This window comes from Leucoraja erinacea, chromosome 33 (assembly GCF_028641065.1).
Source record: "Leucoraja erinacea ecotype New England chromosome 33, Leri_hhj_1, whole genome shotgun sequence".
NCBI classification, from domain to species: domain Eukaryota; kingdom Metazoa; phylum Chordata; class Chondrichthyes; order Rajiformes; family Rajidae; genus Leucoraja; species Leucoraja erinaceus.
In genome coordinates, this window is record NC_073409.1 from 7,445,001 (window position 1) to 7,460,012 (window position 15,012).

General features: G+C 47.8%; 1 protein-coding gene across 2 annotated transcripts in view; it reads left to right on the top strand.

The window, feature by feature from the left end:
* igdcc3 (immunoglobulin superfamily, DCC subclass, member 3) overlaps nt 1-15,012 on the top strand; it is a 100,623-nt gene that overhangs the window by 920 nt on the left and 84,691 nt on the right. For both annotated transcript variants that reach the window (XM_055661159.1, XM_055661158.1), the window contains exon 2: nt 6,842-7,147. In XM_055661159.1, the coding sequence (XP_055517134.1) occupies nt 6,842-7,147 (306 nt within the window). The remainder of the gene's footprint in view (nt 1-6,841; nt 7,148-15,012) is intronic.

The window sequence follows — 15,012 nt, forward strand, 5'->3', positions numbered from 1 at the left end:
GCCACCTCACCCCCCCGTGTCCCTCCCTCCCGCTCCCTCCGTTCCCCTGTCCCACATCCCCCCCCCCCCCTCCTCTCGGCTGCAGGGCTCGGGGACCGGGGCGGGATGCGCGACTGAGGCCGGGTCCGGCCGCATCTTCCCGGGGGAGGGGAGGGGGATGCGCGGAGGGTCTTTGTTTACTCGCAGCCGGGGCGAGCGACGCCGGGTCCCGGGGCATCTGTTCCCGGTGGAGGAGTGGATTGAGGGGGGTCGAGGGAGGGAGGGAGGGAGCAGCGGTAATCTGAGTGTGGGGCAAACTTTCTTTTGTTTTGGTGCTTGGATGATGTGCCGGAGGGTGTAAACATGCGGGCGGGGGGGGGGGGGGGGGGGGAGAGACGGGCTCATGCTGCGGGGGGCTTGGGCAGACTCTGCCTCCCAGCCCCTACAGTGGACCCCTCTCCCCTCCCCTTTCTCCCCGAGACCACCACACTCCCCCCGGGTCAGAGCCCCGGGATAGAGAGAGAGTTTGTGGAAGAGCCCACGTGGGGAACGCCCCTTCTCCAGGGCTGCGGCGAGTTCACTCTTTCCCAGCCTCTCTCCACTCTCCCTCTAAACTTCACTGGTCCCGCCGCCGCTCTTTGTCCGAGGGGCCGCTGTCGGTGACCATGTCCCGCGGGGGTTACAGCTCGCAGGGAGGGGGGGAAGTCGGCGCAACTTGAGAAGGTTGCAGCCCCGGGAGAAGGGGGGAGCCCGGAGACGGGATAGCTTCCTTTGTGAATCTGCCTGGACCCAAGCTCCCGCCCCGCTGTAACCCACGGACCTGCCCAGCCCAGCCCAGCCCAGACCCCGGGGGAAATCTAAACACAGCCCCGGTTTAAAGAGTCAGGATAGACACACAAAGTGCTGGAGTAACAGGCAGCGTCTCTGTAGAGGAGGAATGGGTGGACGTTTCGGGTCGACACTCTTCTTCAGACGGGTCGGGCATGGTCCACGTTTTGCAAACCAACTTACTCCTGGCCGCTTCAACCGAGCCCTGATTGTGCCCGGCAGCCCAGCCCAGCGCAGCCCAGCACAGGAGATCTCTCAGTCCACTACCTAGTGAGTGGAGAAAAGTCACCCATTCATTCCTTCTCTCCAGAGATGCTGCCTGTCCCGCCGAGTTACTCCAGCTTTTTGTGTCTCTCTTCGGTTTAAACCAGTATCTGCAGTTCCTTCCTACACCCAATGCATGTCGCCTGGGTAACACTGCCGGAGAAATGTCTCCGCCAGCATCCAGGACTAACAAAAACACACCACAAGGTCCGACTTTAATCCCAGCAGCCGACCATCGCAGTACCCCCTCCCCCAGCCGTTCACTCAAACCCTCGCCCTATGTTGTTCCTTTAGGAGTCACTTGGTCTTTCCCACCCAAGTTTGTGACCCATCAAACACTCAGAGTATGAAGAAGGGTCGCGACCCGAACCGCCTCCACAGATGCTGCCTGACCCGCTGAGTTCCTCCAGCACGTCGTGTTTTGCTCAGGATTCCAGCATCGGCAGTTCCTGGTGTCTCCATCACCCTCTGCCTGTGACCATTCCTTACACTAAACCCTGCCCCGCTAGTTCCTGACACACACACACACACACACACACACACACACACACACACACACACACACACACGTACACACACACACACGTACACACACACACACACACACACACACACACACGTACACACACACACGTACACACACACACGTACACACACACACGTGCACACGCACACACACACACGTGCACACACACGTACACACACACACACACACACACACACATACACACACACTTACACACACACTTACACACACACTCACACTCAGACACACACAAACATATATCTATACACACTCTCACACGCACACTCACACACACACACACACAAAACACACACACACACTGACACATCACACACACACTACACACACCTGACACACACACACAATGTTCACTCTCTGCCCACACCCACACACACACACACCACACCACACACTGGCCATATCGCTAAAACAAAACAACTTGAGTTTCAAAATTGTTCATCGTCGATTTTTCAAATGTTGCTGCAAAAACCATTCCCATCACCTCTAAGTTGTCGGAAAAAACTCCAAGATCTACTGATTTGATGATCCATCTTCAGCTACCAAGTCCTGAGATCCGGAGGTCAATGTTCAGTCTCTCTGCCCACGTGTCCCTTCAGCAAATGTCGCCAATCCCTTCTCTCCATAGACGCTGCCTCACCCGTTGAGTTTCATCAGCAATTTCTGTCTACCTTCGATTTTTCCAGCATCTGCAGTTCTTTCTTAAACATCAGTCCTTTACTTACTGGTGGAGTCAAATGAGCCACCCAAATGTAAACAGTTAGAAACATAGAAACATAGAAATTAGGTGCAGGAGTAGGCCATTCGGCCCTTCGAGCCTTCACCGCCATTCAATATGATCATGGCTGATCATCCAACTCAGTATCCCGTACCTGCCTTCTCTCCATACCCCCTGATCCCCTTAGCCACAAGGGCCACATCTAACTCCCTCTTAAATATAGCCAATGAACTGGCCTCAACTACCCTCTGTGGCAGAGAGTTCCAGAGATTCACCAATCTCTGTGTGAAAAGTTGTCGCAGCCTAACTAATCCACCAGTGAATGCTGATTGAATATTACCATGGGATCCACACTTGGATTTGCAACTGTGGTTGTGTCTCAGCGTGGAACCTGAAATAGCTGCCCATGAAATAATTTTTTTTTAAACAGAAAATGCTGAAAATACCCAGCAGATCAGGCAGCATCTGTGGAAAGAAAGAAATAATATTTCAGATCTGGGATTCATTCGTTTTGGCAGAAGTCTGGGTAACTATATCTCGTTCCACGGATGCTGCCCAACCTGCTGAGCATTTCTGGTACTTTCTGCTTTCATTTCAGATTAGCAGCGTCAGCAGTTTTTGATCACCATTCATTTCTGAGAGATTGTTCTCTGAGTGTAGAATGCTTGCAGTAGCTTACACGTTGCTCTGGTGAACACAGAGCCCAAGCATGGTTTTGGTTTGGGACATCCATTTGTGGAATTCCCTGCCACAGAGGGCAGTGGAGGCCAAGTCATTGGATGGATTTAAGAGAGAGTTAGATAGTGCTCTAGGGGCTAGTGGAATCAAGGGATATGGGGATAAGGCGTTATTGATTGGGGACGATCAGCCATGATCACAATGAATGGCGGTGCTGGCTTGAAGGGCCGAATGGCCTCCTCCTGCACCTATTTTCTATGTTTCTATGTGTCATATAAATGCAATCTTTCATGTGCTCCATACACATTGTTGTTGAAGTCAAATAATATCAAAGAATGTCAGGCAGCACATGTGGAATGAGAAACAGGATGGAGAAAGTTAGGCCAGCTTCTAGTTGCAGAAATAGTAGGGCAGGGGTGGTGAGTCATAGAGCCATACAGTATGGAAACTGCCTCTCAGCTCAACAGATGCCCCATCTAAGCTGGGCCCATTTGTCCATGTTAGGCCCATATCTATCTAAACCTTCCCTATCCATGTACCTGTCCAAATGTATTTTAAATGTTCTTATTGTACTTGACTTAACTACCTCCTCTTGCAGTTCATTCACCCTCTGAGTGAAAAATATGTCTCTCAAGTTCCTACTAAATCTTGCCTCTCATCTTGAATCTATGACGGCTAATTTTTGATTCCTCTGTTCTGGGGTAAAAAACTGTGCATTCACCCTATCTATTCTCCTGATTTCATACACCTCTATAAGATCCCCCCCCATCCTCTCCCTATAACTCAACTCAGCCCCTCGAGTCATGGCCACATCCTCATAAATCTTCTCGGCAATCTTTACCAACATAATGACATCCTTCCCAAAGCAGGGGACTAAAACTAAACACCCCACACCAAAGGTGGCCTCAAGAACCTCTTGTATCTCAGTATCATAACGAACCAACATCTATACTCAATACCCTTACTTATTAAGGTCAATGTACCAAAAGCCTTCTTTACCATCAGATCTACCCACTTTCAGGGAACTATTTACAGGTACAGGTACTCTTAGATCCCACAGCTCAATACCACTCCCCCGAATCCTACCATTCACTGGGAAGTTCCTGCCTAGGTTTCACTCCCCAAAAACGCAATTTCTGATCACCATCTTTGTTCTTGATGATTACCGCCTACTGTAATGTCGTCTGCAAACATCCCTGAAACATAAAACGAGTCAGCACCTCAAGACAGAGTTAATGGGAAAAAACATGTAATTTTGTTTGAAATACTGCAGGAGATATGAGGAACGAGGGAAATGGCTGTAAAACAAAACCAAAATTGGCAGTCACTGCCATGAAGTCAGGCAGACAGAGAGCACACCTGAGATGTTACTTCTACACTCTCCACTATTGCCCTGCTGCTTGCTGAATGTTCCCAGATTTTTCTGTGTGTATTTCATATTTCCAGTGTTGTTCTTGAAGGGGCATCACGCTGTGTGGGGTGGCATTCCTGCAAGTGGCAATGTTGTACAGTGCTTCATGCATTATGTATAATCAGTGCTGAGATCGGCTGTGCATGTTCATGAACCTAATGTGGTTGTTGTGTGCTTAGTAATCATCATCATCGCACACTCACTCTTTGCCACAAGGACCAGAGCCATGAATTTAATGCCGACAGGAAAAAGATATGTAGGAAGGAACTGCAGATGCCTTGTTTAAACCAAAGATAGACACAAAGTGCTGGAGTAACTCAGGCAGGACAGGCAGCATCTCTGGAGAGAAGAAATGGGTGACGTTTCAGGTCGAGACCCTTCTTCGGACTGAAAGTCACAGGACAAGGAAACAAGAGATATAGACGATGATATAAAGAGATATAGAACAATGATTGAAAGCTATGCAAAAAAGTAACGGAAACGGGCCATTGTTAGCTGTTTGCTGGGTGAGAAGTAGAAGCTGGTGTGACTTGGGTGGGGGAGGGATGGAGAGAGAGAGGGAATGCCGGGGTTACTTGAAATTACATCATCGTCTATATCTCTTGTTTCCCTTTCCTCTGACTCTCAGTCTGAAGAAGGGTCTCGACCTGAAACATCACCCATTCCTTCTCTCCAGAGATGCTGCCTGTCCCGTTGAGTTACTCCAGCATTTTACGTCCATTGATGGTGTCACACACAATCACCCCTCCACGGTTCAGTGGTAATGAATGAATTTTTCAGTCCTTTCCTCAATGGCGTATTTGCAGAACTATGGTCGTGCTTTGAAGACGCCAGAAGTGAAATGAAATGGAATGGTAAATAGTTCACCTCTGCAGGGAGTAAGTTGTGTGGGGCAGATGTGTTGTGTTGGTGCACAGCTGTATGCAAATCATGCAGCTGTGTTGGGTGAGGAGCACATCAGTCAGGGCATCTGTGAATGAATAGCGGGGACGTTGATGCTGATTAATGTGTGTTCTTTTGGCTCAGTTGAGAAATAATCATGGCTGCATGTTGAACAGGAGTTTCATGGAAGTCACGCTCAATAGTAAGGAGCTAACGGCAGTAAAAGCTAGTGTTAAATGTGCGCCAGGGATTTAATAAAGTGTAATAAAGTGATGGTGAACATACCTGTTGAAGGCGATTGAAGAACAGCCGTTCCAAGTGTTTAGGAAGAAGCTGCAGATAAAAGACACAAAATGCTGGAGTGACTCAGCAGGTCAGGCAGCATCTGTGGAGAAAACAAATGGGTCGTGACCCTTCTTCAGTTTGACCCAAAACATCACCCATCCTTTTGCTCCAGAGATGCTGCCTGACTCGCTGAGTTACTCCAGCACTTTGTATGCATCTTCGTTCCAAGTGTAATGAATTGGATGTAACGCTGAACAGGAGCGATGCGGGCGGAAGGAAGATCTTTCTTTGTGCATTCACATTGTTGGGAAGTTACTGTCGGGCAGAGGGTGAAGGGTCACTGAGTGGCCTTAACACCACTTTACACATCCTGAGATTCGTTCAACACAACAGTGAACGATTACCACACAGAACTAGCTGGTTATTAGGGTCACGTTCAATGAGTTGAAATGGTGATGTATACTCGAACATTTCAAACACCTTGCATCACAGATACTGTAAACCTCATCTGGACATATTATTTTATTGCCACCGGCAGGGATTAAACACTGTGCTTGCAGTTCTCAAATGACATTTTCTGTCGTATAGTGGGGCTTAAAGCTGAGGCGTTGGGGTGGAGTATCACTGATGTATGTTCAGCGTTGTGGCCACGTTGAATGTGTTGCATCGTGCAGTGAATTAACACTTCAAGTAACCCTCCCCCTCCATCCCTCCCCCATCCCAGTTCTCCGACTAGTTTCACTGCCCTCCTGATTAAATATTACTGTTAAATATCACCTTAAACCTATGTCCTCTGGTCCACGATTCCCCTACTCTGGGCAAGAGACTCTGCCCAGAGTCTCTGAGATTTGACAGTACTAGAATGTGCACCTTCAGTTCACCACAGTTCAGTGTAGTTTATTGTCACGTGTACCGAGGTACAGTGAAAAGCTTTTTGTTGCGAGCTAACCAGTCAGTGGAAAGACAATGCATGATTACAATCGATCCGCCCGCAGTGTACAGATACATGATAAGGGAATAACGTTTAGTGCAAGATAAAGCCCTTCTTTATCTTGAAGTCTTCACTATCGTGAAAGATTTCACTCTCTTTGAAGTCTGATTAAAGATAGTCTGAGGGTCACAAATGGGGTAGAAATTAGTTCAGTAGTGCTCCCTAGTTGCAGCAGGTTATAGTGAATGCTTATTCTAATTGCAACTAAATGGAAAGAGATGTAACATGCCATGGTGTCATTCTGTGCTCCTTTCTTTAAAGATTTGGGCCACTCCTCAGAACTGACCTTCACTATGGAGCCGAGCGATGTGGTGGCGGTGGAAGACCACCCACTCAAGCTGCAGTGCCAGGTGGAAGGGCTGGAGCCCATTAGCAAGTCGTGGCGGAAGAATGGGGAGCTGCTGTTGGACAGCCAGCACGTCTCCTTGCTTGCCAACGGTTCGGTCTACATCAGAAAGTTCCACAAGCTGCTGGACGACGGCTCCTCCGATGAGGGCGAATACGACTGCACGGCCCAGAACCGCCTGGGCCTCGTGGTCAGTCGGAAGGCCAAAGTACAAGTTGCAAGTAAGTCGTCCATAAGATCATAAGAACATAAGTGATAGGATTAGAATTAGGCCATCCGGCCCATCAAGTCTGTTCCCCCATTCAATCACGGCTGATCTATCTCTCCCTCCTAACCCCATTCTCCAGCCTTCCCCCCCATAACCTCTGATACCCGCACTAATCAACGATTTATCTATCTCTGCCTTAATTTAAATGTGACTGAAATTCTTCTGGGAGCTCTGGCAGCAGCAGAGAGATGATGCTCTGGGTAAAGAGCATTCTGTCGCTTAGCGATGTATTGTGCTGGTGCTGGTGACGACTTTAATATCAGAAGCATCAGCTCAGAACCCACTCCCTCCCGATCTGTTGATTTATTTCATTCCATTGGGGAATATATGTTTGCTTTAGTCAAGAGATACAACACAGAAACAGATACTTCAGCCCACCAAATCCACAGCGACCATCGATCACACATTTATTCGAGTTCTATGTTATCCCACCTTCTCATCTAGGGGCAAGTTGCACACTAGGGGCCACAAACCCGCACGTTACACACCTGGGGGAAACCAATTTCGCAGAAAGAACACAAACTCAACACTGACAGCACCTTTTGGGAAAAGCTGGAGAAACTCAGCGGGTGCAGGAATCTATGGAGCGAAGGAAATAGGCAACAAACCTGAAGGGTTTCGGCCCGAAACGTTGCCTATTTCCTTCGCTCCATAGATGCTGCTGCACCCGCTGAGTTTCTCCAGCTTTTCTGTGTAACCTTCGATTCTCCAGCATCTGCAGTTCCCTCTTAAACACTGACAGCACCAGAGTTGAGGATCAAACTGGGGTCTCTGGTGCTGTGAGGCAGCAGCTCTACCACTGTGCTGCCCATTTGCTTCTATAAGGTCTTCATACAAAACAATTTGAGGTTTGAACTTAGCTGATTGTACTCGCGACTGACTTGCCCGAGGTTGATACATACATGGGTAAAGCTAATGATACATTGGCCGGTCACCACACGGATCAGTAATGGTTTGCTGCAGTGGTCACTGGTGCGTGATTAGATCTATTAGCCAAGGGAGAGTTTGTGGGGGAAAATGTCACAGTCTACCTGATGCTGTGAACTGCTCCCAATATGTAAACCTTATTCTGCATCACACTGCGGAGGATGCACTTCATCCCAGGAGTATAGTTGTATTGATGTTTATGCAGCAAGGTGATTGGAATCAGAGAAAAGTAGTTCTAATGGGTGTGGATAGACAAAGTGTATTTATGCTCAGTATTCTTCACCACTCCAGAATAGCCCAAAGTACCAACTGGACAATGTTTCAATGTCTCAGCCCAGAACTTGTGCAACTTGCTCCCAAGATGTTCCTGCTCGGGGACAGAAGTCCATGGTTGTGCCATGGTGGGTATCAGGGTTGATACCACGGTTGGAGCCATGGTGGCTTGTTGATAGTTAGTCATTCTTCATTCAGTCGGTTCTCACTGCACCAAAGGAGTAACAATGGAAGGCAAGCACATTTCCAATAGAATGCAGTGGGCGGTGGTGGAGCAGCTGTGTGTGAAACAGGAATGGGTGAGGAGTGTGAGCCAAAGGATTCTCACGAGCGGCGAAGCTCCATGAACTGGCAAAGCTCGAAGATGGAAAATGCAGAACAGTCAGTAACCAAAAATAATGTTTACACAATGAACGAATGTAAGGTTGCAGCTGTTAGAGTTGCGGCCAAAAGCTCTTGATCGTGACAACCAATGTAGCCAGTGGACACTTCTCCTGTGCAGAGTCGACCATTTCTAAAGCCTTCTCGCCATTTCACAAAGACTACGTTCCCAAAGCATTAGCATGGTCAATACTAAATATATTTTCCAAAATCATCCTGTCCAGGCACTTAAGTGTATAATTAATTTAAGGACTGACCTGCACTGAGTGGAGTAGAACCTTTGTTAGCTTTGATTATTTAAACCTGACCTGAAATGAGCAGGTCAACCATTAGACGTTTGCCATTGCATTGACCGCACTTTGGCCAATACTTCATTGGATTTATTGTGTTCTGTTTGTGGAAACAAATGGACTTAATTGCATTTATTTGCCAGAGGTCAGGCACTGGGAATTGACAGGCGGCTTTGGAGAGCGTACGATGGGGCGCTTGGAGAGCGGCCAATAATCGGGTTAGGCGAGGTGGTCTGTCATTTGCTTGCGGTGAAGATTGTAAAGGAACTTAACGTTAGGTTGAGCCACATGCTCATCAAAAGCGGTGGAATACGGATCCTGTCCTTTTGTTTGGTTTATTCATCGCTTCACAGCTGCCCACAAGCATTAAGCTGTTCAATGTAGGCTTCTTTTGATTAAACTACGATCGTTGGCCGTTGAGTCATAGTTCTATTGTGTTGTGCTGTAAAATGTGACCCAGTCACTCACAGGTTGGGAAGAGAGTGGTTCTGGCCTGGTACGAGATCCTATCCACAGTGCATAGGGCGATTAGCAAAAAATCAGATGCTGGAATTCTGAAATAAAAGATTGAAACTGTTCAGCAGATCAGGAGCATCCGTAGAGCAAGAAACAGGGTTAATGCCTCGGGGCAAAGAGTAGAAAAAAGGTAATCGATTTGAAACATCATTTCTGTTTCTCTTTGCACAGATGCCCCCTGACCTGCTGAGTGTTTCAGACAATTTCTGTAAGGCTGGTCTGTTTCTCCGTTTGGTTGGTCTTTCCCTGTTCATTGCTGCTCCCCAACACCAGGGGTTCGGCAGTTCAGCCGTTACTTAAATTGGAAAAAAAACCCCACCTTGAAACAACTAGTCCTCAAGAAGCTAATCCAACCACAGGGCACTCATGCAGCCACCAGTTGGCCAGGCAATCTAACTGAGATGTGGGTAGCTCTTCGGAGGAGTGTAGCCAACCGCTGGGACGATGCAAGGTGATGCAGCTTTTCCCATATCCTTGGTACTTGGCTTATTTCATTTTAGTTCAGCTTAATGAGATGTTTACCAAGGTACAGTGAAGAGCTTTTGTTGCGTGTGGTTCATCGGGAAAGACGATACATGATTTCATTCGAGCCATCCATAGAATGCAGATACATGACGTTTAGTGCAAGGTAATGTCAGATTAAAGATAGCCTGAGGGTCTCCAATGAGGTAGATGGTAGCTCAGGACAGCTCTCTAGGAGTTGATAGGATGGTTCAGTTGCCTGATGATATCTGGGAAGAAACTGTCCTTGAATCTGGAGGTGTGCGCTTTCATACTTCTGTCCTCCTCATCTGATGGGAGAGGGGAGAAGCGGGGTATATACGAAGGAATGATCTACGGATAGACACAAAAAGCTGCACTATCTCAGGCAGCATCTCTGGACAGGAGGAATGGTGACGTTTCAGGTCGAGACCCGATCCTTCTCTCCAGAGATACTGTTACTAAGAGAGAGAGAGGGTTTCTAAGTTACTCCAACTTTTTGTATCCACCTTCAGTTTAAACCAGCACCTGCAGTTCCTTCCTTCACAAGCAATGATCTACCCCAGCTGCCGAGTTTTCATTGATTTCAGCTATTCTAAGCACATGCTTTGACTGCACGAGGTGTGCGTCACTACTCTGACACGCTGCTCTTTCAAGATCACGCTTCACTTCACGCTTCCTGTTGAATAAATTCTAGAGCAGGTGACAAAGATGTACCATGTTCGACCTTCTGAAGAGAAAGTTTAGCTTAGTTCGGAGATACAGCACGCAAACAGGCCCTTCGGCCCACTGAATCCATGCTGACCAGCCATCTCCACACACTAACGCTATCCTACACACACTCGGGACAATTTTTACAGCGAGTTAGTAGGAAGGAACTGCAGATGCTGGTTTAAACACAAGATAGACACAAAATGCTGGACAAGCTGGCTTGTATGACTGTTTTGGAGGTTAGCTCATAGTGATGGTCTTTATGGGAAACTATTAGGTTGAGCAGAGTAAGTTAGGAAATGCATCAAACTCAGTCTGGCTGATGAAAACTGCAGAACAAAGTGAATTCAAAATTGCTACAGAATTGTTGCTACCAGGTCAAAGGCATTTATTTAAGAGTAAGATTGAATCCTAAACCACTAATGTATCAGAGGGATTTGGTTTGCTGACTTTGTGCAGTAGAAATGGTTTATTATTTTTGTATTTATATGATGACAGATTCTCGACTGTGGTGTTCCTGAGTCTCGGAACGCCTCTGTCTGCCAAAAGTGGCAAAGTGGCAGGAAACATGAACTCGGCTTCCAGCTTGGCCGCAGGAGGGCAGTAGACAGACTCCTGCCACTCATAACATCATAAGAGATAGGAGAAGAATTAGGCCATTCGGCCCATCAAGTCTACTCTGTCATTCAATCATGGCTGATCTAGCTCTCTCTCCTAATGCCATTCTCCTGCCTTCTCCCCATTACCTCTGACACTTGCACTTGCTCTCTGTCCCTTCAGATCATGCCTCATTTCCCATCTCAGTGCCACTCTCAGCACTGCCCTCGCATTCCTCGATTCCCTTAAGAGCCTGTCCCACTTAGGTGATTTTTTTAGGCAACTGTGGCGACCGTCACTGTCGTGGCGTGAGGCAGGAAATGCACCCGCCCCAGGACCGTGTCCACGACAAGTTGCGTCAACCAGCGACACTATTCCTGGCGACTCGGGACGTCTGTTGTCACCTGTGTGGTCGAAGGTTGTCGTAGGTGGACGTCCCTGAGTGGCGAGGAATTGTGCCGCTGGTTGCCGTAGCTTGACGTCGACTAGGCGGTAGCTTGTCACGGACATTGTCCTGGGGTGGGTGCGTTTGTGGCATCGCACTGCGACAGTGATTGTCACCACAGTTGCCTAAAGTATCGCCTAAGTGGGACAGGCCCTTTAATATCCACTAACTCTACTGATCTCTGTTTTGAATGAGCCCAACTCCAAAGCCTCTACAGACCACTGGGCTAGCAATGTCCACTGCCCTCTGAGTGAAGGCATCTCTCCTCAACTCAGTCCTGTAGGGACTAGGCCTGATTCCAAAACATTGCCCTTTGATTCAGGAAAAACATTCTCCTGCAACCAGCCTGCCAAGTCCTTGAAGTTTGGACGTTTTGACGAGATCGATTTCCAATCATTCTTTCAACTTTGGAGAATAAAGTTCCTTTCTCCACTGCCTAACCTCAAGTTCTCCAGTAAATCCTAGTTACACTCCCTCTTATCCCAGGTAGACCAAGCTGCATCTTGTTCTCCACACACAATCTCACTAATGCCCTACTCTACTGCAATCAGACTCGCTTCAAATCCACTTGTCCTAGCATGACAAGCCACTGGCCCTCTCAGTCAAAATGTGTCGGAAGGAACTGCAAGTGCTGCCTTACACCGAAGATACACAGACGGCCAAAGGTGTTGTTTGCATCTTCCCGCTGCACTGAGGGTGATAATCGATGCCTGCCTTCTCCAAGATGTGTTTCCTGGGATATGGAGATCGGCCAATATTTTCTTACACCTTGTGGGACTGTGCAGCAGTTGCTACACTTCAAAGTACTATAGGACATCTAAAGACCCTGAAAGTTTCTATATAAATAGAAATCAATACATTATGGGGGAGCCAGATTCAGGAACAATTAGTAGACCACTGAACAGACCTCTCATACACCAAGAGTCTTCCAACCTACCTCAAAGGGGTCCTTACACTTTAAAAAAATATCTGCACTTTCTCTATAACTGTAATGCTATAAGGCTGTAACATTATATTCTGCACGCTGTTTATTTTTCTCTTTGCATTATTGGTTGATTGTACGCATGTATGTCATGATTTGACTGGATAGCACGCACACACAACAGTTTTCACTGTAATTTGCTACAAGTGGCAATAATGATCCAATACCAAAAATCAATGCTAGAATATAGACACAAAATGCTGGAGTAACTCAGTCGGTTGGGCAGCATCTCTGGTGAAAAGGATTAGGTGACGTTTCAGGTGGAGACCCTTGATCAGACTGGGGGAGGGGGGACAATGGAGGTATCAGGTAGCCTGCTGCTCGGGGCTCAGATGGTCCATGGCTCGGATAACAGCTCTCCTTGGACAGATGAGCAAGATGGCCGAACTCCACCTATTCCTTCTCTCCAGATCCACTGAGTTACTCCAGCATGTTGTGTCCTCTCAGTCAGTTGCTTCACCTTCATGTTAGTCTTCAGCAACTTGTGACACGCCCATCTACGCCCATCTCTGCAGCTGCACCACCCAGTATCTCACCAGTTGCAGCACCAAAGTGATCACTTCACGTCTATGGCCAGCTTGGAAATGAAGTAACCAGTTTGAAAACCCATCTCGCAATCTGTACAAAGTCCCATGTATGTTGAATTGATCAGTAATCTAATTGCCTTGGAATGAGTCTGACCATCTGCAACTGATGTAATTTGATGAAACTGTCTGCCAGGTTCGTAAATCACAACCTGACCCCTGGAACACTCCCCTGATGAAGACCATTGATTGTATTGGTCAATAAGCAGGATTTACGACCAGCAGTCTATTGTCCTTCCATCTGTCTCCGCGGAGAGCTGCGTCTCCCGACAAGAGAAAAGCTGCTGAGAGGGACGTAGAGGACGTGGACACAAGTTTCACTAACTTACCGAACAGCAAAGAGCCTGGATAGAGTGGATGTGGAGAGGATGTTTCCACTAGTGTGAGAATCTCGGACTAGAGGTCATAGCCTCAGAATTAAAGGACTTTCTTTTTGGAAGACGATGAGGAGGAACTTCTTTAGTCAGAGGGTGGTGAATCTGTGGAATTCTTTGCCACAAAAGGCTGTGGAGGCTGTCAGTGGATATTTTTAAGGCAGAGATTGATAGATAGATTCTTGATTAGTACGGGTGTCAATGGTTATGGGGTAGAGGGCAGGAGAATGGGGTTAGGAGGGAGAGATAGATCAGCCATGATTGAATGACGGAGTAGACTTGATGGGCCGAATGGCCTAATTCTGCTCCTATCACTTCTGATCTTATGACCTCTTCTAGAGCCGTTGTCAGTCTGTGAGGGGTTTGGGGGTCTGCAGTGGCTGAAGATCTTTTTTTCTGATAGATTGTGTGCACACTTGGAGTCATACAGCAAGGAAACGGGCCCTTCGACCCAACATGTCCCATTTACACTAGTCCCAACTGCCTGCGTGTGGCCCATATCTTTCTAACCTATCCTATCCGTGTACCTGTCTAAATGTTCCTGAAATAACGCGAAAGTACCTGCCTCAACTATCTCCTCCGACAGCTTGTTCCATACACCCACTAACCTCTGTGCTAAATTGTTGCCCCCCCAGCGGGTCTAACTCAGCGGTCAGGCAGCATCTCTGGAGGGAATGAATGGGTGACGTTTCGGGTCGAGACCCTTCTTCAGATCGATGCAGTTCCCGCACTAAATTTGCCTGATCTGCTGAGTGTATCCGGACTGCTTCCCCTTGCCTCTGAAGCAGGACTAGGATCTGAAGACACACATCAGTCGCCAACCTTTTGTTGTGGTTTGAAATCCGAGGCAGCGTTTGGCTGCGGGTCATTGTCAGGGAGGCTTGGCGCAACGTCCCAGAGTGAGAGAGGTGAGATTTTTCTCATATCTCACACTGAGCCGCTGGCCTCGGGCATTTGACAAGGGAGGCGCTGCCCATCCTTAGTGCAAGGCAGAGAGAGAGGAATGAAACAGCTCCTTGCCTCTGATCCAGCAAACATCGCCCATCCAGGCAGCCTCGAACCAGAACACGCAGAAACCTGCCGAGCAGCAGAAATGCAGAGGTCAAAGGAAGGCAGACCAGAAGTGGTGTCTCGGCTGCATTAGTTTAGTTGAGTTTATCGTCATGTGTACATTGAAAAGCTTTTGTTGTGTGCTAACCAGTCAGCGGAAAGACCATACACGAGCCATCACAGTGTACACGATAAAGGGAATAATGTT